Below are 26,293 nucleotides of genomic sequence, written 5' to 3'. Positions count from 1 at the left end.
TTTTTTTTCTTTTCTTTACGACTGACATAGCAAGGCTTGTCACCAGTACAGAGCAATGTAGCACCTTGCTTCCATGGGCAGTGCTGGATGTACTGGTGTCCCGAATGCTGCATTTCAATCCGTGAATATATACATCCTGACAAGTCAATGCAATAGGTATGTGATAATCTCACGAGTTGTAGCATTGTTATGCTAGCACACTTTGCCCGCCCACCAAACAAATATGAGTAAGCAGAAACAGGAAAATCTTCAATGTGACGTAACATCAATTTTTTTTTATTCTTTGTGCTTTAGTAGAGTGGTAAAATACACATTTGCATTTCAAGTCACCCAGACAGGTGGGTTTGCATTTGTGGTGTGTGGCCATCTTTATTGCCAGTACGGCCTAACTGCATGGTAGTACCGCTAATAAACATTATTTCTAGGCAAATTAATAATTTATCTGCCCTTTCTACATGTGACTTTCAGTATTGCTTCCCTGTTTTTGGAACAATTTACCATTCAACACTGAAAAATGGTACAAAGACACACGCTTGACAATATTGAGATATCATCCGAAGTGGGTGTTGCATAAATGCATCATTCGCAACTACGCTCAAGGCAGGTGTGGGAAGACAAAATCAAGAATCATAAATTCTTTCTAGGTGTAGAAATGCATAGCAATGTACGCAATACAAGCCTAATAGAGAACAATAAAAATTCTGGGGAGAGGGTACATTAAGCGTAGTGATATGCATAGTCTAGCTGATCAGACCAGCGTTAACAAGAAAAATAGTGAAAAAGGTTTTCAGTCAAAATCAATATATAGTAGCATGTGAAAAACACTGACACAACACTAAAGGAACAACACACAATGTGTACAAGGGAAAGCTCAGGGATTCAACATTAACAACACTCCAAGAGTTAAATAACAAAGAGACCAAAAATAATAATGGCCGTCACACACAGTAACAAATAAATCCTCAGTACGGTCAAGCCCATGCCTGCCACTGTTCGGTCATAGGAAAAGTCACTGCTTCGATGCCACTTTTGCAAAGTTTGTTCCATGCCTAAGTGTCGTGCCTTGACAGGAAACTATGTAAGGCACAAATACTTTTTATGTGCTGATGACATTCATAGCATGGTGTACCATATGATTTCAATGCAAAGCACAACGCCTTTCCCATGTTTACGTTTATGCAAATTACACATCAATCCTTAACTCAAACATCGTGACAATAACTCCTCACATTCTGCAATGGTAATGCAATGCTAGAAGAGAACACTGCCCCAATAACAAATGGTACCTTTACACACTGTCAGTGACTGCTTACAGCAGTCACTCCAAGCATTGCACTCAGATACAGAATTGAGTAGCACTTAACAGGAGGAACTTGCACAACAGAAACAAAAACACCTATCTGAAAAACATGTCAGCTTTTACATCTACATACAGTACCTTCTATTAAAAATTCTTTGCCAATACTACTAAGAATTTCCAGGATAAAACACAGAGCAACTCCTCATTCAAACATCCATTTTGTATAGCAGCGTCACTGAAACAGCTAAAAAACATGTTATCTATGAAATGTTGAAAACAGGCCATTGCACTGTTAGCAAGAACAGTAATGGCCAGCCACATCTGTTCCCCTGCACTCTTCTATGGAGTTCCTTGGGAGAACTGCTATTTATCTAAAAGTGAATAGGCTCGGCCTTTTCATTTCGCAACAGTTTGCAATGTGTGCAACAGTTTTGAAAGCTGCAAAGTAGAAGAAAGGGCTTTGCAAAAATGTACAAACTGCACGCAAGTGCCAGTGCAATGGTTTAGCAATTGTGACTGGATGCTTGGAAGAAATTTCCATCACATCAGATAGCCAGAAAGGGCAAGGATTCCAGAGCTCTAGAATTGACTGGCTTCAACAGAATTTTTTTAAAATGAAACTATAAGTAAAGACCAGTGCTATGACAATGATGAAACAGGACAAGCAATGACTGTGCGAACGGGGAATTGGGCTATATGGTTTTAAAGCATAAATTGGCATTTTCTAGCAGACAACATGCAGACATGTACGCCCGTTTTTGCTACATATTATCTCATGGCAAAAACGTCACAGTGTGGTGACACAGCATGGGCAAATGGTTTACAGAGTGCTAATTTGCATCCTAAGATTATGAAAAGTGCAAGGTCCTTAAAGAGAATTGTAATCAAAGCCAAAAAACTAATGTCAGTGCACAAAAAGTGCAAGCATAAATAATGGATGCTGCTACTAAGCTTAAAATGTGGATTCACTACAAACAGACCTAGTTCTTTCATGACTACCACAAACTGTTTAGACAATCCAGGAGAAATATAGCCATTGCATACGAGGCATAAAAATATTGTTTTTATTCCACATAATGCACTCATTAAGCTTTAAAGGGGTCATGAAGCACCCCTTGGGCTTGTTGAAAAAACACATCCTGCGGAAAGCTGACACGGCTATGAACTGCTCTGCAAAATATTAGTCGTGCGCGCCGCGTAAAGGCCACAAGCGGAGCGCGCCGTTTCCTCAGGTGCCCTCTTTTCAAACAGAGGCCGGTTCTCACTCTCGTCAGTGAGACGTCGCAAGAGACATAGCATGCATAGTGGCCGATAGCCGGATGAGATGCCCTTCTTGCCACGGGGTGCCGCCACTTGCCCGCGCCGAACTCCTCAGTCTGCTAACTTTACACGGTAGCCGCACTCGCGCATGCGAATCACAGCGGGAGAGCGATCGCGTTTCATGACGCGCCCTGACGTAACTTCTTACCCCCGTGCCATCCCTCCCTGTCTAGCTTCCAGTGCACTCGTCGACACGAGAAAAGAGAGAAAGCGCTGAGAGCGTGCGCCAAACCCCCGTAACTCCGCTGATTCTTGACGGATTCGAGAAATTTTTGCGGCAATCAATTCGGGAGGCAGAAAACTCCGATACTGAGGTGATTAGATCATTACTTGGAAAAGTGGTTCATGACCCCTTTAAGCAAATGAAGTAATAGCACTTGTTCAACGTTTGCCAAAAGACATTTTTTTACATACCACCTTCAGTAACACTTTCACTTACAGGTAACTTAGTTTGCAACATTATGCTCAGCTGTAGTACTAGATCACCTTTTTTTTCTTTAACTTAACATCGCTCTCGTTGTCCAATCTGGTCAGTGCACTCAACACTGAAAATAATGCTGCCAAAAAACAGAACGTGCTTACTCAAAAAGTTCATTTCATTGCACCCACTTCAAATGCTTGATTTGACTGAAGGCGACACTAATCCTATATGTGACAGGTAAAAAATAAAGCCTCAGTTTGATATATCCCATTACCCCAAACAAGGAGTCCATGGGGTGGCTGTGACACCTTTTTTTGAGTTGATCACGACCAATGACTGCTACCAGGAGAAAGTGCGTTGTATGCAACTGGCAGCATGACTTCAAAGGACATTAAATAGCCAAACGATTTTTCTCGTACTAGTAAATTACCTTTTCACGATACCAAAAACACCACACTTGCTCCTAGAAGATGCTTGGTAAGCGAGCAAACGTGCATAAAGAAAATGCCAGTGGCGACGCCACCTTGAAGTTCCCGCTCCAGTCACCCTGACGTCACAGATTTTGACGGCGTCTACTAGTGCCTACGTTGTCCATAATTGGTAACAATTAAGCACATTGTCTTCTGAGGGAGCCAGAGATTTAACACAGCATGTTTAAGAAAATTTCATTGAGCCAATGTGGCCAAAATACGAAAAAACACATTGAAATCCGTGATTGCACCATTGGAGATTTCGGTGGGAAATTTAAAAGTAAAACTTTTGACGCTATTTTCTCATTCATTCACCGATGGTGGTGAGATTAACAACATTAGAGTTTTCAGAGTATAAATTGTCAGTTTAAACTAACTTATTGTTTCACTTAGTGTCCCTTCAATTTAAAAATGCCAAATGTAAGCAACAGTGTGTGAAAGTAACACGTAAAAGTACTGCACATGAACCAAATTCAGTCAATAGTCCCCCATCTCTACTTTCTTCCTTCACTAAACTACCACGTCGCCATCTTCCTATGTGCTCATGCCATATGGCACAGACAGTAACCCCCCCCCCTGCTGACCACCCACACAGATTCAAATCCATTCATCTGCGATGACCCAGACTGCTAGTTCTAGCGATAACAGTAACAGTACCTAATCTGTACAAGCCACTGATGAAGAATACAAGGAGCTTAGATGAAACAAAACAGGAAGAGAATTGTTACATCATCCCCAGACATCAATGGTGCCTCGCATGTTTGTGAAATGGGCTTGAAAGTGCGGCATTAGTGTGTTGCATTCACAACCTCAAAATTGTCCTTTTCACTCAGTTAATACCTGCTGCTTAAACCTTTTGAAGCTGCATCTGTTACAGCACCATTCATTAAAAGGAGTGATGCAAAAAGAGAGAAAAAAAAAAAAAGAAGTGCCTGAAGTTGCAAAGCAGTCAAAGCATAATGAAAGAGGCCAGAACAAACTAACAAATTGTAATCAAGGTCATTGCCATTCCTCATAAACTCCACATAACGTAAACACATGCTTTTGAGACCTGTCTGCAATGAAATGGACCTGCGAAGCACCTTATACTAGCTCAGAACAAAGACTTGCTGGTTTAGCTGAAATCTACAAGTGCATTGTGCTGTCAGTAAATAACTTGATGGTGCGGTTCAACAACACATCAACCGGTCTCACTGCCAAACTGGTAGCCATTTCCACAGACTACACCAGCATCAGAGCAATGCTCAAGCTAGAGAAAACATGATGGAAAACACTCATATGCAGTCCCTACGTGGTGGATGTCGGGACATTTCATCAGCTTCAGCATCTATATCGCAAAAGCCCAAATGCTCTTGCCATGGTGAGCTGTGATGGTCATATGTAAAAACAGTTATGGCAAAGTGACGGTTATACCAGAGTAATTTGGATAATCACAACAAAGAAATGGCAACAACAAAGGAATTTAATCCATCCTAGTGGAGTAATTTAGCTTCACTTTAAACTTTGTTATAGAAATGCCTTGCTGTATTTGCAGTACCAGATGTGCACTCTACTAATCTAGCTTAACGTGGAAGCATTTCTCTGCAATGTCTTTTTAACCCGAAAGACTAAGCTGTCTTTTTTATAGCCTTCTGTATTAAAAACAAATAAAGAAGTGCATAGGGCTGTGCCCTTTTTTTCTCCTCATTGGAGTTCGTGTGAAAGTGGAGGAACAGAAATGGTCGCAACCACAGTAATACAGTCAAACCTGGACATATAAGAAAATAAAATCTGAAGGGAATTACAAAATAGTGAACCGGTAATCTGATATAAGATATAGGCCCCAACTAGTACACTGCACTAAATGGTGGCTCTTTCCAATATTAGTATGCTTTGGGCTGTGTGACACAGCTGCGTTGTGGTGCAGCTTACTAAAGCAAGTGCCTCATTGAGAAGTGTAAGTAAGATACGGTACTTGTTGCATGAGCCCTCCATATTTTAAGACATGCACCTTGAAATTTTTTTTTTTCTCCGAGTCACATAATCCCCTTCAGACTCACTTCCTCATTCAACAGCATCTGCCATAACAGTGAAACTTCATCGGCATGAATATTTGCATTGATCGGAGAAGTGATCATGGTACCGTTAAGAGAAATGCACTCACAGGGCAGGAGCATGGCACAGCGTTGATAGATTAAAACTGGGGGGGCGAAGGTTTTCAACACGTGCATATTACAGTCTGACACTTTCACATTGGATTTCCAAAGCTATGTTACAACTGTTCAATAAAGGCAATAATTCCATATATATCCGTGTTCGACTGTACACTTGCCTCGTGCCATAGTGGCCCCTACTAACTCTTTCTCAGCAGGCTTTTCGGTTACAGGGGAAAGAAAGAACAAACTCTTGTCTGCAAACGCTATCAGTCGGGCGTGTCGATGGCGAGAGCCGCTACAATGGGACGTGGTTCAGCAAGCACCGAACTTCGGGGACGCTGCCGAGGTATCGACTTGACCTCCGAGGCGGCAACGGCATCCACTGAGGGTGGACTGTCAGCTTCGTTGTTGTGCAGGCTGTAGGAAATGTTACCATACTCCTGAAGCAGTGGGCAGGCTCCCAACAGGAACTGGCAGAAGTCCTTGCGGATTCCAAACCACCCTGCACAGCAATTACAGCATTGGTTGTGTCAGCCCACGTTAACTAGACCACCATGCATCGTATGACATTCTTGCTATTGCATGGTGAGTAACAACAGTTTTGAACTAGGAAATTGTGCTTTGATTTGAGTACAACATAATACAGCAAAAAAAGGACGCCCTAGCATATGTATACCTGCGTGATCGAATAAAGTCCAAGCACTTTATATAACTACGGTCTCCAACTGTTTATTCGGACGCGGAAAATTCGGACATGCTCGTTTATTTGGACACCTTCCCAGCACCGCCACTTGTCCCACTGAAGTAATGTAAACTCATGACCGAAAATTCGGACGCCCCACAGTACACAGTTTGATTTTTCGGACTGCGGCTGCCTTATCGAGGGCAATGTCAAATGCCATGACAAGCTGTCAGCAATGTTTACAATATTTTTGCCAGGTTGCCAGCACAGAAAGGTTGCACTGGCTATGGCAGGAGATCGTGCCACTGTAAAAATCCACACAGAAATTACAAGTGCTGATCTCGAAGGCTATGTTTGTTGGCTACACGTAATGGTCGCCTTTCGGCTTTAGTCAGTCGAGTATCCATTGAATGGCTACCACTGCCAAACTGCAGGCCAAGCCAAGCCACGCTCAGAGTCAGCTCGCTGTGGTGTTTGATAATGACCGCGCGTACGACACGGACAAAGAGAGCACTACACCACGAGCACTGTAGCATGAACTAGTCCGACGTCGTTCCCTTTTGTGTTTGAGGGTTTGCGTTGTCAGCTGTTTATGCGGCTAGCCCTGATGCGCATGTCGCGTTTTGTGTCTCGCTCTCTTGTTTGTTGCTTGGCGTGCGAGGCCTGATCTGCTGCAATGGCGCCGACGCCACCTGTTTCATCTGCGCCGTCAGTACTAATGAAGAAACATGGCAACTACAAGACACTGATGATGGCGAAAAAGCAGCGATTATTTGCCAGGCGGAAGGCGGCTGACCTGAATCCCATGTCGCTCAGGAGTTTTCGGCGAGTTGGACGATGGATGAGATTGTCTGTCAGGTCCTCGAACCAGAGCAGGTGGACAGTGACTCCGATGACGCGCCACCCACACCACAGTTATCAAATGCGGATTTAGTGCAGGTTGTAACAGTGCTATTACAGTAAAACCTCATTAATTCGAACTCGGTTATTTCAAAATCCCGCTTAATTCGAAGGGTTTTTGTGGTCCCGTATTTTGCAATGTAAATCTGAGTGGATATTTTGAAGCGGCGGTCAGCGCCAGCCCGGTTAATTCGAAAACTTTGGGTGCCATGTGCCAATTCCCGATCCCGATTTCGCCGAAACTCCGCGGAAGCGACGGCCATTAGGAGCCACAGGGCAATGCAGTGTAGCGATATTAATGAGTGAAAGTAGAAGCAACCCAGCCTCGCTGGTGCTAGCGCAAAAAAAAAGTAATAAAGAAAAAAAAAACGCGGTCTCATGGTCAGCTACGTGCACCTGCAGAAAATAAGACGTGCTTCACTGCAACACAGCGGTGACACGCGGGTGCTTCTCACAACGTCAGCGCGTCATGACTTACCCATTCTTTTTGGGAAAAGAAAAGATAATAAAGGACGACCTGACGGAATTCATGATGTATGCGAACCTCCGACTGGCGGTTGCTCCAGCAATTTGCGCACTTGCACTGCTGGCGGAGTTCTTGCCTGTAACGCCTACTTCGAAAACTCAGTTCGAAAACTTCAATGATCATGTTTTCCAGCCAGAACAGCTCGCGTATTTTGTCACACTGGCCATTATCATATTCTTTATTTTACCAGAAGGAATGGGCGAATGGTGGCATCATGACGCGCTGACGCTGCGAGGAGCAGGTGACATGCTGCCCGCGTGTCACCACTGCACTGCAGTGAAGCACGCTGTTTTTTCCGCAGGCACGCATTTCAGCTGACCACGAGACCTTTTTTTTTTCTTTCTTTTTTTTGCGCTGACAGCAGCGAGGCCCGCCGTTTTCACGGGTTCGCGGCAAAAATGGGACCAGGTATTGCTGGAAAACAACCCTTGGAGCCACAAACTAGAAGGCCAAACGGCCACCTCGGATTACTTTCAGTAATTCAAAGTTCCTTGCATCCCACTTTTTGTATGTTTCGTTAATTCGAAAACCCGCTTAATTCGAAAGTTTTTCACAGTCCCAGTGACTCTGAATTAACGAGGTTTTACTGTAGTTGCATCCAACGCGCTGTGGAGTTGCGCTCAATGCGCCATGGCGTTGCACCGAGCGTGGTGCATCGGAACATGTGCACGTGAAAGATGGTGCCGTGATTGTGACTGGGGGACTTGAATGTTTGTTCTGTGTATGTGCCGGCTCGTGATTGGATGTGTGCATTCACAGATACTTGGATGGGGGGTTTTTGCTTTGCGGGGGTGACTGTTAGTACATAGCCAATGGAATAATGACATTCCACAGGTACATCCCTCTGTGTTGAGTTACAACACTATTGACAACCTACAGCAATGGCAAAAACTGGCTGAAATACAGGCAGACTTGCGTCGTGCATGAGCGTGCTTGAGTGCAGACGTGCACTGACAAGTTTTTCCGGCCACTGGGCCAATAAAGGTGCTTTTTTTTCTGGTGGATCCTTTTATATCATATTTTTCAGACTCTCAATTATTCGGACTTTTCGGTCGTCGGCAACTGTACTAGCCCTAGCCACTAAACCACAAGATTTGTTCATGGAATTTGCCCCCATCCCTTATTCCCCTTCAGTTTTACATCTGTCCTAGCGTGCTTACGTGGGCCAGTTGGTACATGTCTAAAGAAAAACGAGTAACAGCGCGTGTTTACATCTGACACTGGTTTCTTCTTATTAGGTCAACACTTGGGGGCAATTGACATTAACATTGTTTCTTGGCATTTGGCATACACACTACAAATAAAAACGAACAGGCAAATTTAAATTTTTGTCAAGACAGCCACGTTAGTTTTTACTTTACACAAATTTCAAAGCTTCTTGTTCATGGCAACCCAGGCACAGTGATGAAACACAATAGGGGGCTCCAACTGCTCTGTATGTTTGCTAACATGTTGTTTGTACATAAGGACACTCCTTTTTTTTCTTCTTTTTACTGCTTTAATTTTATGCTGAACATAGTATGTATGTGAATGTTTTTCACTGAACAGTACCATGCAGCAATCACGAAATACTAAAAAACAGAATTCTAAACAAAAATTTGAAGACTGTCTTGATGTACAGCACAGTCCATGGATAGCGACAGGACAAATCAGCCCAGCCATTCTAAGACCGTATTTTACAAAAGTGAGGTTACGGGTACAAAAAGCACTTTCAAGAAAATGGGTCGCAATGTTCTAGATCCAATTTTTTGTGCAAGGAATTGCGTTAGGACAACAACACTTGGTGAGTTTGTCCACAGGCAACCACTGTTGCCTCTGCTTTTCAAAGGGGCCCTGCAGCACTTTTCCAAGTAATCACCAAATGGCTTCGTTAAAGGAGTTTATTGCCTCACGAATCGAATGGCACAGAAATTTTTAGAATCTGTCAAGTACGAGTGAAGTTAAAGGGATTTGTTGCAAGCTTTAAGCGCTTTCTCTCTCTTTTCGTACGAGCAAGCGCGCTGAAAGCTACGCATGGGGGGAGTGGGGGGGGAGGTGATGACGAGGGGGCAAGAAGCTACATCCGTTCGTCAGTGCGCGTCATGACCAGCATTTTCTTTTCTATTTTTTCTTCAAATGCGCGCCTTATTTTCAGTGTGATCACGAGCGAGCAGGCACGTGGTGGCATCCCACGGCAGCCACGGTAACTATGCAGCTCACAATGCTCAAGTCAGCCAATGGCCGTGAACTTTGTCTTTATGGCGTGGTCGTTTGGGTTTATGGCTTCATTTGTTGAGAGAATAGTGAGCGGCTTCTAGCACATTTTGAAAATTAATTGTAAATTCCAAGCCATGTGCTGCACTATAACGTGTGGCTAATATGTTCTCAGGAGCCTTGACACCAATTGGCAGCGTTTTCCCACCATGCCAAAAGAGTGTTGCAGGGCCCTTTTAACTTGGTGGTGTTTAGAGCATTTAGGAGCCTAGATCATTCCCCACAGATGCTCTTGTGTAGCCCTCTCAAGCACAACTGTACCAGACTGGATGCCAACAGAGAACACAGTGGACGGTTTCGCCACTACACCCAGGCACGGTGACCGCAACACAAAATAGTGAACACGCAGTGCCGCCAGCCGTCATGCTCTCAGTGATGCAAATTCAGGGTGCAATTATTAATTAAACAGGAAAACAAAAGCAAATTTGAATAACACTTAAGGATGCAATCTTACACAAGTAGATACAGTTCATACAGCACCGAATGCTTTGCTAAAACAGTCTATTATGACTACAACTTACAGGTGTAAGGTTGCATCGCATCCCATATTGGTCCACCCTTGTGCTGCCAGCATGCAATAAGCTATGTTTTGGCTTTGAAAGCAAGCAATGTGCTGTGGCTGCTGGACAGAGAAACATGTTGCCCCACTCTGAGGTAAATATCTTTACGTCTACAACAACGATTCTACAAGATTGTGATAAGCGAAACACTGTAGTCACAAAAAATTGATACACGCAAGGAATTCAAACACTTTCATCATAATGTCAATGTTAGCTTCATGACCACTGCAAACCATGCGACAGCAGATGGTGGCTAATACTGCACAAAGATGGTCAGATTAGGCAATGGTATTACAAAGAGGAACAGTGCCATCACGTACAGTGGTTTCCCCCTTTGGATCCAAAGGACAGGAAGATGAGAACAAGGAACGTGAAATAGAGGGGCGTGCAGGTTTCCGTGTAGCCAAGGCTGTCCTCTGTGTCCAGCTTATTTGACAGCAACACCTGAAATAAAAAGGCAACAAAGCGACTTGCAGTTTACAGTCTCACACAAACAGTTCAACTACAGTGAAATCTCGGTATAACGAACTTCAGAGGACCGCAGAAAAATGTTCGTTATTCTGAAAGGTCGTTATAGTGAAAGCCCAAAAATTTACCATAACAATAGAATTTCAGTAACGCAAACGCCCTACCTTTGCAACGGTACGTCCTTGAACTCGTTTCTCACAACAATGCACACGTGAACGTCACACAAGGCAGGTTTATTTGAAATAGTCCGTGATCGTTTTTTGACGGGTGCAGCACAAACTCTGCGTCACGAACGATTCTAGACCGTCCGCATTTTTATGCGCCGCTTCAGTCGCTGTTCCGCTTTTTTCTATAAATATGCCGAGTTTCCTCAAGTAGTCCAACGCATCTGTGGCCGACACGGACTCGTCGCGATCTTCGGGTGCTACCGTGACATCGTCGTCCATGTCATCGCTGCAATCCTTTAAGGCCCAACTGCATGCACGCGAGTTTTGAGTGACGGCCAACAGTATTTGCTGTCGCAGAGGGCCATCCATCGCCGTCGCGTCACAGGTTTCTGGAAAACCAGAAAACATCGCTTGTCGCCTGGAAGTGAGCATAACGACATCCGGCAACATGGCAGCATCTCTGACCCTCGCTTCGGTTGCAATTTGCTCGTGATGCTTCCAATCGGCGCATACTTCAAGGAATGCAAGTTATAGACTACCTTCTTTACAGCCCCATCTCACGCGAAGAGCGAGGCAGTGGCCGTATTTTGTCGTTAATTTTGATCGACGGTTCGTTTTGATGTTTCGGTGATAGCTTGCTGCAATGTCAACATCGTTGTCGTGTGAGGTAGCCCTTCTCCCTGCGAAGCAACGGTGTGAGGCGCTGCGGCTTTTCTTAAATGTTCTTCGACAGCAAGAGGAAACGTTGTCGAGATGCGCCTCGTGGACTAACCCCAACATAACGCAGTTTGCAAAGTGCGACGTAGCGTAGGCAGCATACGCTTCCGGGCGCCCCATGGGATCACAGCAGATACTACTGTCGTGGTTAAACATAAGATTGCGAAAAAAGAAAGTCACGAAACGCTTTTATGGCATCCTTATCTCAAACAAGACAATAATAAATTTGGCATGTTGTCATTCATCTACTCTGTAATTTTTTTCGTAATTTGCCTGCGTGCACGCAATAGTTTTTAATCGAGCAACCGTGACACTTTGTCGCAAACATGTGGGTGCTCCCGTCGCGACGGAGCCCATTTGTCGCAGTCGCCTTCGCTCGAAAGTCACGTGCAATGCATGCGGTTGGGCCTTTACAAAACCTGATGCGTTGTCGCCTCCACAACGGAGGGAAAAGAAAAAGTTCTCCGCCCGCATATTTCTCCTCCCGCGCCATCTCAGGTTTTTACGGGAGGGCGTCTGCTCTTCGCGCTGCGTCGTCTGCTACCTTACAGCTCCAACTGGCGTGACCGATACACTGAAATCTAAGAATCCTCGCATTTCGGGATATAAGTTCGTAGTACTGAGGTGTTGTTATGATTACGCGGGAATTAAATAGCGATCGTTATACTGAAATGTTCGTATAGTAGTGAAATATTTTTATATTGAAACTATAAGCAGTCGGCACGGGATTTCTTAAAAGTTCGTTAATTTGAAATGTTCGTTAATGTGGTGTTCGTTGTAACGAGGTTTGACTGTAGTATGGTTGAAACACTTACACAAACACATGCTTTGTGTTATAATACTATGCTTGGTCCATAAACCTTGTTTATGAAGAAGTGCTATGATTACTTCTTATTTCAGCATCCCTAAAGAAAGATGTAAGACTTCAAGTAATGGAAAAGCGTCCTTGATAGCGTTCTTGAACAGCAATACTAACTACACTCAAACACTGTAACTATGACAAGACTATTCTTGATTTACTTCGTTATAACCAATAATTCATTATATCAAGGTTTGAGTGTACATTTACCCTAAGTTGTTAAAATTTACTACCAAAACATTACAGGCATGTTTATGAATCATGTGCAACTATTCATTGCTTAATGAAAGCTTTCGATTAATTAAAACAAACAGGCAGTCTTTACACACAGGCCCCCTCACAGTGCCAGACTATCAGAAAGAAGGAGTTGCAATAAAACTTTACACTTTGAGCAATATGTATGTTGTTTCCTCATAGAGTCAAAGCTGCATGTTTCAAATCGCAATACTGTATATACATTTCTATTCACCCGTTTTTATTTGCTCAAGGACATTCGAGAAAATATTATATAAGGGGTACATGTGTGCACAATATGGCTTGAATGATTATCACAGTGATTCCATGTCAATTTACACTTGATACGCCATACATGAAGCTTGACTGTCTTATCTTCAATAATAAAGTGAACTCGGGAAACCTTGTGCTTGACTGTGCAAAACGAAAGCAACAGCGGGAACAAAAATTGCCTGGGCATTAGAATTGAGTACCAAATGGAACCACATCTGCAGTGCTAGCACTCCCGTCATATGGGTCAGATGCACTGTCATCGCCATCACACAATGGCGACCGAGAACGTTTTGTCGTCAGTTTGCCTTGGTTCGCGTAGGACCTGTGCACGTCGTATCTGTTCCCAGTGAAGTGCAAATTGTGATGCGCCGTTTTCATTAAGAAAGCATATGACAAAGGAAGGTTATTTTGCACAATGAATATAGTTGCACCGTGTCTTTTCTGTGTGCCCGAGGTTTGAGACCGTGAGTAACGTGAAGGGAGATCTGCAGCAGCACGTCGATTCAAGAAAAGTTACTACAGTCGAATCCCGCTATAACGAATACCACTACAACGAAATTTCCGCCACAACGAATAATTTTCGATTCCCCACCAGCCGCCCATAGAAAACAATGTGAAAAATGTCTCGTCACAATGAATACTTTTTCTGGGTATCTCCGCTTGAACGAAGTTTTCGCGAGTGCCACCACATAAGGAAAAGGAGCTTGCCTAGGATTGCCGCGAAATTCCACTAGAAACTCGACCATTTCTCGTTGCCAGAGCCGTGCGGCCACATCGCAAGACCCGTGTCATCATCGGAGACATGCTTTCTGCCACCACACGCACATCCCGGTAAATTATTTGCCACTGAGATGCTCGGCGACAGATTGTCCATCTGCCATGATGCTGCTGGTGGGTTTGATGCGCGTTCGGGCCGCAGAAGAATCGTTCTTCAAGAACTCCCGCCATTGTTTTGACGTGACACTTAAAACAAAACTACTGCTCATTGTCACAAGCCCTGCGATCGTGAATGACATCCATGGCGTATTGAAGACACGCGCGCGTCCAGCACACACCTAGTACAAGCGTACTACATTCTGGCGCAACCTCTCCAAACACAAATTCGGTCGTGTCGACGCAATCATCCGCGATCACGAAAGTATGCGTACCGACTCAAAGAAATGCTGCGGTCAAAACCGCGGTAGACGCAATCACAGATAGCAACGACGCAGTTCTGAATGCACACGCACGGCCAGCGCGCACAGATTGAAAATGGAACTACCGTTTGCCGACCGCTGAGCAGAAAACCGCAGTCGCTATCGTCGCGATCATCTGTAGCAAATACGCTCAAATACGCAGCTAACACACCGGAAGAATGATTAAAGGCAATAAAGTCATAAAATGGCGCAAAGCGTTTCGGCCTTCCTTTCGCTCGCTTATGACTGTAGTGGTGCGGAGCTTCGGCACTTCATTTTCAGTTAGCCTCTAGCGGACTTTGGCACGCTCCTTCGTGGCACTACGTGCTCGGCAAGCTTCAAGGGTAGCCTGCATATAGTATTTGCTCGTGTATAACCCACGTGTATAACTCGCATACTGACGCAAAGCCGCCTTCCTTGCATTACCGTGAAGCCAACTTGCGCACCGAAATTCGCGTATAACCCACACCCCGAGTATTTTGTGCGTGTTATATGCGAGAAAATACATTCACTCGGTGTGCAGCCAAGAACGTCCAAGTTAGCGAGAGTTAAATGCAAAGGACAATGCATGCGCTTGCCAGGACCAAAGGACGAGTCATGATCATCAGATCTTCCTAACTTTTGTGGTCTATAGATGCAATTTCGCTGCAACAAAATTTCGCGACAACGAACTTTTTCGCGTGTCCCGTCAATATCGTTGTAGCGGGATTTGACTGTACGAGCCTAAAACGGGAAAATGTCCGGACCTTAAAGGCAAGCTTGCAGACTTTCTTAAGCAGCTCAGTGTACTATGTTGACTTTGTCATGGTAACGACACGCAATCGAGGTGTATCTAGAAGTGATCTTAGAAACAGCAAAACAGGATCACAGAAGAAAATGAACTGCCAGAAGAATAAATTTTCCATTCTATGATGGCAAATTGTGCTTGTTTGCCACTTCTTTCTTTTTTCTAATCATCAATATAGGTGCGTGTCACAGTTTTACCGCTAAAATGTGGTAGCAATATATTCATGCGCATTTTATCTTGAACCCGCGAAATCAGGTGCACGTTAGATTTGTGTAAATACTAGGGGTGTGCGAATATTCGAGTTTCGAATAGTTCCTAATCGAATAATTCGATTCGACTTTCGAATAGCTAGTATTCGAAGTTTCAAATAATTCGAGAGGACGAATATCTAAAACGCGACAAAGGCCAATGGTGCAACTTGGCTAGGGTAGGGTGGCTTAAACTAACGCTAACGTCACCGTTCGTTAAACTTTCACTGACATACTGGTTCAAAAGTGAGCGCATGTTGATCTTGAAGGAGATTTTGTCATTTCCGCTCGTAGAAAAACACATGAGAAAACTGTCAAGTCCATCACAACTTCGCTCTTCTTGCGTAGTTGAGTCGCATATGCCGCAAGCGCCGTAAAACGATCTCACTTTGGCCTGCGAAACCCTCGGTGATTGGCTTTGCATGTAAAAATTTGTTCACACTGGTCAGTCTCCACTGCCACACTGCACCACTAGTTCAGAGATTCTCATCGTTCTGGCGTGCAGTTAAAATACTGCTGTGAACAGGCGCCTGAATACATTTGAGCCCGGAGCACCCATGGCGATGAAGCACAACATTACCGTTGTCAGATGAGCCCTTTTGCTCGACCATGGGGAAAGAAAACTAGCTACCGTACCCCCCTCTGTTAGGAGGTGAGGAGTGCCGCTGCTGACTGGGATGGCAGCTCTTCTAACATGCCTGCGCACCCATAAAAGCTGAAACAAAAGCTACTCCCGAACAAGTGCGTAATGAAGCTATCAGTACGCTGTAGCGTCCGTGATTTTTCCTTTGTCTTGCCGTAACTGGCGGTGCACATTTCGTGTAAATGTACTATTCGATATTCGATTCAATATTCAATATTTTTGGCCACTATTCGGCACTATTTGATTCGAGACTAAGTTTCACTATTCGCACACCCCTAGTAAATACGGTATTTGAAGGTACAGTAAAAGCTCGTTAATTCGACTCTCGTTAATTCGGAAAATCGGTTAATTCGGACACGTCATCTGGTCCCTGTAAATATACGCATCACTCTATGAGACTGGGCGCTCGTTATTTCGGACAGATTTGACCGCAAATCGGATAATTCGGCGACTTTCGGGCCGCTGGCGAGGCTCAAAAACGAAAAAAGAACAATTCGGAACAAAAGTGAAGCTCCAACGCAGCATCGCCATGGACATCAATTATCGACTTGGCTTGGATTGAGACTGGTTGAACGCCTTTTTTTCGCGTGTGGGTTTTGTTGCTTTGTTCCCGTTGGTGTGCTGCATCGTTGATCGCCGATTTATCGAAGAACGTTTCAGTACGGCTCCTTTAGCTTGATCGTTGCTGGTGCTTTTGTGCAGACTTCTCGTGCGACCGCACTCTCCGCCGATGGCAACGCCGGCGAAGCGGCCCAAGTACGAGACCAAGGACTTCACCACCAAAGTAGAAATTTTGCGTGCTCTGAATAACGGGCTCTACCGACAAGAAGTGATGAAGAGTGATGAAAGGGGATCCTTCAATCGGCGGCAATAAGCAAGGAACGAGTAACCGTACTTATATCCCCCAACGTGACGGGAACAGAGCGCTTTCCGCTTCTCGTTATCGGAAAGGTGCAAAGGCCACGCTGCTTTAAGAACATCAACAATCTTCCCGTTGATTACCGTGCCAAACGAAAAGCGTGGATGACGGGTGAAACTTTTGCGGTACTGCAGACATCATGCGAGCTGCTGAGCACCTTGAAGGGCTCAGAAAAATTGTGTCCGCGCGAATTTCTGCTCGAAAACAGACAAGCATCCGCGATTACTTCGTTAAGTAAAGGTATGTTGAAAAAACTCGTGCATTTATTGTGTTTATTTCGGCCATTCGATAATTCGGACATTCGGTTAATTCGGACATTTTTTCCGGTCCCTAGAAATCCGAATTAACGAGCTTTTACTGTATAGTCTTTACCTAGATGAGCCAAATAAATGCTTTTTCTTGTTACTTTCCCCCATTGTAAGTCTACTCCATTCAATGTTTTCAAGTAACATATTTGGATGCACTTGGCATGTTAGCATGTCTTTTTTGGGGCACTTCTGATACGCCGAACAAATGACTGCAGTCCCTTTGAGTTCATCTAAACGGGAGTCTACTGTATACTGAAAGATGGTCACATTGCTGTACACGTTACATGCATTTAAAAGCACTCTGCAATCGATATCCAACTTGTACATAATGTTCAAGTACAAGCCACAAATATGGCTGTGTTGTACATAACGTCATGAGATGTACTAAAAGCCTGCCTTTGACTGCAGCGTTTGCAATTGCTGGCTTAGGGATGGTAAAATCGATGAACGATTAATCGATTAACCGATTAAAGGTCCTCAATTAATCGATTAATCATCATCGATTTCCGCCTTTCGATTAATCGAATTAATCTATTAAAACTATTCGATTAATCAATTACGGCACCCCCCACTTCCGCTCCCAACCTCGCCCCTTGGCCGGAGCGCATGACTTCGAGGCGCGCTATCCTGAGACGCAGATGCCGTGCACATCGCCTCTCTTTCACTGCTTTCACTACAGCGCATATTTCTGCGCTAGCAGAACGAGCCCGGAGCTGGCGGCGGCCATACCCCATAGAGAAAGATATGAACACGCCCTGATCTCCGTCCAACTGCAAGCACACCCCAATGCTTCAAGCCCGGGCAAGCAGGCGGCTCCACCCCATCGAGGCAGAAATGAACTTGCCCGCTTCTCTCCGGCTCACAGTATACTGCTGCTACTGTCTTCACCTCCTCTCCCTTAAGCTGGTTGAGCATCGACTGAGTATTAGTGATGCAGAACTATCGGTAAATTGACTATCGATAGCATCGATAGTTTTCTTTAAACTATCGATAGTGTAAACAAACTATCGATTGTGCAATCGGTAGTACCACCGTGAATATTACTACCGGTATTACTGCCACGCGTGTTTATTGCTTTGTTTTGATGTATTTGGGTTTCACCCAGAAAGACTGTTAGCAACGTTTGACCGCGCCGTAATGTTTGAGAAGCTTCACGATTGTTTGAGATCATTCTGTTAAGATTACGCGCCGGACACGAATAGTCAAGTTTATTCAAGAGCTTACACGAGCACCAGTGATAACACTGAAAGGGATGATGACTGATGTACAAAAGACGACGCGTTCCACCGATGATCAGATTACTTGACAGCCAACGACTGTTCTCACCGCTTTCAGTGTGCAGCATGTATCGCTAGTATATTGAGTTTTGATTTTCTGGGCAAAAGTTCGCCCAAAGAAAGAGCTGAGTATTTCCTAGTCTTGCTGCAGCATTCTTCACCGTCACAACCACGTGACAATACTATCGATAGTGATGTGAATAATGATGCTGTTGCTAGCCGGCCATATTGCCAAAACATTGGGATAACTATTATCAGCTTCGCCTAGTTCACGAGCAATTTTTTAGGAGAAAAATAAATTATTTCCGCAGTGAAAACGGTGGAATATATCCATTAATAAATTCCATTAATAAATTCATGTTCAAAAGCAACCAGTTACAACTTACAATTAACAAACTTAGTTCTTGATATTTTTTTATTTTGAAATCATAAAATGCAATAGAATTTCATGCCGCGATGTTCCACCACATGTAACGGCTTCCTTTCCGCTACAGCTGAACAGTTTGACTTTACGATCATGTGTCAGCAAAGCACTCTGGTGAAGAACACACGCATGTCAACTTTCTTATCCTTCAGCCTGCTCCTCCGGCTCCACTATGCACCACGGGCGCGGGGAACCAAGTTTATTTTGCAATTAGTTCGGGCTGTTGATTTTATACTATCGATAGTACCATCCAATTTGTTACTATCGATAGCACTATCGATAGTAATTTTCACCATCGATAGTTCGATAGTGACTCAGCTATCGATAGTATCGATAGTACCATCGATAATTCTGCATCACTACTGAGTATACGCGGGGCTTGCGTTGCTTGCGTGTTATGTTGTGTAATTATTACATATTGGTGGTTATACCGCTACCTTTGGGATGTCATAATACCGGGCAATCGGAAGAGGAGCACAGTGTGGTCGTTGTTCGCTGAAGATGAGAAAACGAAGACTGCAAGGTGTAATAAATGTGGCAAGCACTTCTCGAAGCCAGCGACGGAGACTAAGATATAACCAGCTGCACGCCCACTCTATTCACGTGCCAAAGAACCATCTCCCAAAGAAAGGTGGTAACGACGAAGGTGACAGTGTTGAAGAATCCTATCCTGAGGATATCAATCCACCTCCTCAGTTAAGTTATCTCGAGTTACAGCGAGTTATCTCGCTGTTTAGCCAACAGCCATCTCCTGACGACGGGCCCCTTGTGTCCAGTGTGCGAAAGTGGGAATTTTCGCACGCTGGACACAAGGGGCCCGTCGTCAACACTTTCGAAAGTGGTAATTTTCGATCGTTAGCAAGTCTGAAGAAAAAAGATTTGGGTCCATATCAAACACGACCGATGCCTCTCAAACAAAGAGGTATCGGTTTTAAAGCACCGACAAAAAAAAATGCCGATTAATCGATTAAAACATTCCACCGAAAACAATTAATCGATTAAAGGCTAAACCGATTAACGATGAACGATTAATCGATTAAAAATTTTAATTGACCATCCCTATGCTGGCTGTGATGTAATGACCATCACCGTACTTCTGTCTAGATACCTCTGGCCAAGTGAACTTACGAGGAACACAAGGAGTGGGCCCACGATCATGCTGTAGGAGACAGCAGAGTGTAGGCTAGTGCGTCGCTGCTCAGGGCTCACTTCAGGGGTCCGCAACAGGATGCTCGCAAAGATGATGGCGTAAAGCACCCCAATCACTGCCAGGCACATTACGATCCACAATGGCACGAAGACCACCTGTGAGAGCACAAGAAATAACAGTCATAACATTAAAGGGACCGACAAATGGCCAGAACGTCTGAGTAGATCCTGGTGGAATGAAAAGACCGCGAATTATAGTAACACATTCAAGCATCGTTTCCCTATTTCAGTAGGATTTACATTTTTAAATCTCATGTAAAAGTAACAAAAAACCGGCATGCCGTGCAGCTGAGCGGAAGAGCCTTGAAGCTGGATTATGGAGTTGTTCACTTTGCTGTACGTAGTCTGATGCTTTCATGCACGCAAAATTAGTGCTCAAAACTAGTGCACGTATATTATTATCTATCCCCGCTCTATTCTGCGCTGCTTACGAGGTAAAAGGAGTTTCTTGTTAAGAAGTGGCGCTGCCTTCGCAGCCACTAGTGGGACATGTCGAGCATGCTTGCACAGCAAACCACCAAGCACAAATATAAACCACTCTCGCGCTAACTTCCCACTGTTTGCAGCATGTGTTGTGTGTATACAACTTCATAGTCACTGCAGACGGAAAAATTTTGATTATGAATGTTTCACGGCGTTTTCCACGTTAGCAGAATGTGGCTGTAGATGTTAGAGAGCTGAGGATGAAACAGTGCGACTAGGACTACACTAAGGAATGATACTACAGAACCAGCAATGACTGCTGACTGAAGGTTTATTTTAAGAAAAACCAGCTTTTTATACAATCTTAGAATAGACGTGCGTACACCATTCCTGTGGTATTTGATCCTATGGTGTCCTAGCTCTAGTCGCGCTGTTTCATCCTCTGCTTTAAATATGAACCAACTAGCACTCATCTAGTTGTTATTGACATTAGAGAGCACACTGTTGCATTTTTCATTTGCTAATAGTCGCTGATAGTGGCCGATAACTTCTCACATGTCCTTGACACACCAGAATGGCAATGAGGACATGCGGATAAGCCATGGCTTCATTTCAAATTACACTGTACCAGTGACGTATATCCAGTTAAATCACAAGGGGGACACACATCTTGCTATGGCAGCCATTTTGTTTTTATTTTTATTGATATAAAAATTTAAATCATGCTTTAACATAAAATTTTAAAAAAATGAGCATGGGTTCCTAGCTCATGTAAATGCTTGTTCTATTGAGTTTTCTCCAAAAGCAGTTAAGCGGTAGTCGCGATTTCAATAGCCTCACACAGCTGTACGATATTGAACACAGCCCTACACACACCACAAAATAAGCAGGCATTAACAGAAAAAGTTTATTGCACTATACTTAACTCTCAAGCAATTCAAATATATCGCATCTGAAAGACAAATCTCAAGGGGGGGACAATGCAAGGGGTGTCCCCCAGCCTGAACACAAGGGGAGTCAGGACCCCCCTGACCCCCCGTGATTTACGCCAATGCACTGTACTATACTTGCCTACCATGTTTAGGAGATGTACTGGCAATATCCAAACGTCATTTATATTTGGTATGTTATGCACTTCTCTAGTGAGCTTTCCAGTTGTTTCATTCGTATTTATCTCACTTATATAATCCTTCTCTTACACAGTGCCCAGTACATGGCCAGTAAGATGTTTTTTAAATGTAAACCAACGTGAGCTTAATGCAAAACACAGCTAATCGACTTTTCTGAAAGCAGTTCACAGTACAAAAGAAACTTGTAGCACTGAACTCCGACAACAAAGCTTCAACTTTTGACATGTGTATGAAAGCTTGTGTCCCACTGCATGCAGACTTCTCTGCATTTTCACTAAACATCAGGTGATCAGGGCTGTTACTCTGTGAGCTGTCACTCAAACACATCCTGTGTTTCTTTTTGTTTTTGTTGTTTCCCCTTTTCCCTTTGCACAAGGCATGCCATCAGAGAAGCGAGGCAGCAAAAATGCATCAGCTGCCACTCAGATTGACATGTGGATGGACACACAGGCAATCAACTTCCAAAGAGCATTTTTTTTCAGCAGGGTCCTCGGCAAACACAAGCCTTCGAAAGGTCATTAAACTCCAAGAGTAAATGCACGCAGGCTTCAAAGGCTACAGCAACAGTCTGTCCCTTAATGTATCCACCAAGTATAGCAGAGATTAAAATTGACAGCAATTACAAAAATACTGCTTCAGTTTGCTAAAAAGAAGGACCTGCAGAAATAATTTCTTGCATAACGTTAAAAATTTTAGGAAGGAATAACTGAATTGAATAAATTTGCCTCAACATCTTAATGTCAGGTAGTTTTTCAGAAACAAGAAAAAAAAAATATATATATATATATATACACACACACACAAGAAAAAAGAATTTGTATAGTGAAAATAGCACACCAGTTCAACATCTACAAGTTCAGGACATAAGCTGTATCAGTATATCTTCAAATTCAATCAGCTGGGCTCACATAAAGATTGCTAACAAACCCACCAAGAACAAACCCAAAATGCCATGAAAAACAAAAAAGGAACACTGAATATCCTGCACACACAAATTTTTAATGAGCCGCTCTAGTTTTATATCCCCTGCACATAAGCAGCATACACTCACACACTATGTTCTATAGCTTGCGAGCTAATGATAAAAAAAATCATGTTTTGCATGATGCAGGTAATGTTATAAATTTTTTACTGTTCACATGCACATCACTGCATTCAGTCTTTATTGGTTTTCGATTGTTTACAGCACTGAAAGAGCTCTCAACAAAACGTATGGGAGAGAAAGAAATGAAATGGAATTAAAAAACAATGTTGTAGAATATCTGAGATGGCACTTTTGCAGAAGAAATAACATCCTCTGCCGTGCAGTACAAAAATTACTATGTTGTAATGTTAAAGCATAACAAACACCACGAAACATTGTTATCATGATCAGGAACTTACCACCCAACTCCACTGGATGAACTTGTCCAACTGGAGAGCCAGGAATATAAACTGTAGCACGTTCACGGAACAGAAGAGCTCCAACTGAGTACAGAAAAAGACGGTATGACACAAAGGTAATTTAAGTTTCAAAAGCAACCTCTGGTGCCATTCTAGTTTCACCAAATAGAACTGCTAGAGACCTCCTCAAATGATGGTGGGAAAATGAACTCTTGAAACACAACTAGCAAAATCCTCGTTCCCTAACCAATAAACACGTTACAGAAGGGATATACACAGCAACAACCCTCATCAAGAGTAATTTGCATATTCTACAGCATTACCCCACTCAGCATTTCAGCTTGACTTGTGAAAGCTGATGGCAGCAATGCCTCTCGACAGAAGTGCTCACTAAACTTCAGAAATACTACGACAGCAATTCTTCAGAAGCGTAGCCGCTTTTCCAGTTGAGGCGCAGCACTGAGATCAACCCCGTGGTTCGAAGGTGGTTTAAGATATTATGATAATCCATCCCAAGTCGAGACAAGCAGGAGGCAGATTGAAAACTTGAAGAAACAAGATAGCAAAGTCCACTGTAAAATGAGACACTACAGAAAAATACACTGAAGGAGCTACGTAACACCTATTATTCAGCATGGTAAGTAATTGATGCACAATTCTGTACATCAACTTTTTAAGGTAACACAGCAACAGACATAACAGCCAAACAGTGTTCCTGGCTGGGCACTGGAGTTACACAGAGACATAGCAGTGAAATATTATTCCAGACCAGCTTGCTTTTATTTTCAACTTCATAAAATTCATGACTTTTTTTTTTCTCCTTCACTTTCAGATTGCTCTAGGACAAAGCAAACTGAAAAAAATCTCATCACTGATGGAGCAGTGGTTCCATGTGGTTGCAGAAAATGAGTCTACTATATGATAAGCATCACACTTCACCTTGTCAGCAGTGTGAGGAGAGGATATGAAATGGTAGTCAACACCGTTTAGATAGATGATGTCTTCTTTGAAACATCTATAAACTTGTTAACTTCACAATAAGTTAATTACTAGAACACAAAATGAAAGTCTTTTTTTTTTTTAACTTCGAGTGCCTATTTTCAGTAGTGCAATAAAGATCCTAGTTGTTTACCTAGACTAGTTTGCACTTAATCCCAACCTAAAAAAAAACAAGAGGGCTACTGAAAATTTATATTTAGGAAGCCATACCTTCAATTTAGAGCTAACGGAATGAATTCAGCAAATGCAGCTGCCGGCAACCCTTCTCTACATTATGCATCATTTGAGGCCCTTGTAAAAATGCCCAAATGACAGCACATGAAGGATATTGACAACAGCAACAAATGCTGCAAGTAAACGCAAGTTGCAATCACCTCAAAGGAGCGGTCGTGCTTGACTGCCCAGATGCACACAGCGATGGAGAGGACCGAGATGAAGATGAGCGGTATAAAGACGAGTGTCCACAGGTGTCTGTCATTCTGCAGGTTGTCACAGGCCAGCACCTCAAAGACGAGGAGCAGCAACTGAAGAAACAGGCTGATGACCATTGCCTGGTAGTGGACCTGACCATCCCCTTCGTTCCTTCATTGAAATAAATGTGCCTCAATGACAATGAAATCTTAAACAACAAGCTAATGGCAAGGGGTAAGACACACAATATTTCTCAGGCTTGGCAGGTCATATGCACCAGTGAATTGTGAGAACCTGGTCAACAAGACAACACTTAGTGTCATAATTGTTCCTGTCACATACAATTTTGTTTAATTGCTTGCTTCTGCCGTCCACTCAACAGCAATGCCCATATCTCACAATCAACCAGTTTTATCAGTGCTAATGAATTACAGTTTAGACAACAATTTGACAGGCAAAAATACATGCACACTCTCGATAAGACAGTGTGTCCAAACTGCGAGTGGTACTGCTTTGCTATGAACATCCTTCTGTACACATACATGGGTTTCATTTTAACGATAGCAGCTTCTTGTCAATGAAGATGGGTGACATTATAAATAGTGTGTTTTCTGAATAAAGCTTCGGTTGGTAGTTCAGCACTATATATGCTCTGTGTTTGTGTTTTCCTTTTTTTGTTGGCTTTTGAGGTGGTCAACCTTACAGCATGCACATTGAACGCAAAGAAAATAGAAGTGTAGGCCGAACAGCTCACGGCATGATATGCATGAGCATGTGTTTGCGTGCTTCATCTTGCCATCACAAGTCAAGTTTGGATGCTAAGTCAAGTTTGGATGAAGCTGTGCAAGGCGACACGGACATGCCTTCTTCTCTTACTGAACTAGACTTAATAACGTTCTACGGCCTGACGAATCTGCGCTTCAGTACCTGTATTGTGGGTGCGTCCACCACACGTAGCTGCCCACAACGGCTCCAACGATGACCATAAACTTCCAGATCCAAAGGGGAAGGAATACGACCCAGTAGTTCCACGAGATGACGCCATCGAGCCTCAGCGAGAAGAGTAGCGTAAACGCTAACAGGCAGCAGTGAACTAGAAAACGACTGCAAAGACATCGAGCAACAACTCTGTCAGTTGAACGCAGCTTCACGAGAGCTAGAAAATTAGCACCTATGACATGCGGACATCTACTAAAGATGCGGGTTCTGACCCACTTAGTTGGACAAGCGATTTAGAACGCTAGATGCTGGCGCGGTGCATAGTGTGTAGGATAGTCACCTAGGATTGAAGTCTTCAAAGAGACTTTGAAGGTTCATAACATCAGGTTGGAGGCACGAAGAGCCAACTTGAACGCCATGCGGTGAGGTGGCGATAACAAGAAGAAATCACTTGTCTGTCGCACTTCCTACATCCAGAGATCACTTATCGCACAATGCAGGCCCACGCAAGTCGCCAAGCGATACGCGCTGCTAGTTTTTCGGTCATGGTCAACGTTGTAGAACATCGTACCGCCAGACTATGTGACCAGATTTTTCGCGCATCACTGCTCGACAGTGCTTTTAAATTATACGCATTATGGGATCTCCTTTCGCTTGTTCGCCTATCGTCAGCGCCGAGCGACAACAAACGGGAAACAAAAATGCTCCGCTCGAGACGAAAACGGCTTTGGAT

The 26,293-nt window shown here is 43.6% G+C and overlaps 1 protein-coding gene across 1 annotated transcript; it reads right to left on the bottom strand.

Annotated features, from left to right (window-relative positions):
- Positions 1-319: 319 nt before the first annotated feature.
- On the bottom strand, positions 320-26,293 carry LOC119382576 (transmembrane protein 185A). The gene is made up of 7 exons (XM_037650338.2): positions 25,901-26,293; positions 25,549-25,725; positions 24,585-24,792; positions 23,212-23,295; positions 20,195-20,371; positions 10,888-11,011; positions 320-6,148 (listed from the first exon to the last, which is right to left on the bottom strand). The coding sequence occupies exons 1-7, from the start codon at positions 25,936-25,938 to the stop codon at positions 5,913-5,915; spliced, it is 1,044 nt and encodes a 347-aa protein (XP_037506266.1). The 5' UTR covers positions 25,939-26,293; the 3' UTR covers positions 320-5,912.

The sequence above is a fragment of the Rhipicephalus sanguineus genome, chromosome 2, assembly GCF_013339695.2.
Source record: "Rhipicephalus sanguineus isolate Rsan-2018 chromosome 2, BIME_Rsan_1.4, whole genome shotgun sequence".
In the NCBI taxonomy this organism is placed as follows: domain Eukaryota; kingdom Metazoa; phylum Arthropoda; class Arachnida; order Ixodida; family Ixodidae; genus Rhipicephalus; species Rhipicephalus sanguineus.
This window is presented reverse-complemented; position numbering and strand designations above follow the sequence as displayed.

What these genes read in the sequence shown, in the direction of transcription:
- LOC119382576 (XM_037650338.2), bottom strand. Translation starts at nt 25,938, where the DNA reads ATGAACCTTCAAAGTCTCTTTGAAGACTTCAATCCTAG. An exon ending in TTTGAAGACTTCAATCCTAG is followed by an intron (nt 25,726 to 25,900) that starts GTGACTATCCTA and finishes ATGTCTTTGCAG; the next exon opens with TCGTTTTCTAGTTCACTGCT. An exon ending in GCCCACTCCTTGTGTTCCTC is followed by an intron (nt 11,012 to 20,194) that starts GTAAGTTCACTT and finishes TTTTTATTTCAG; the next exon opens with GTGTTGCTGTCAAATAAGCT.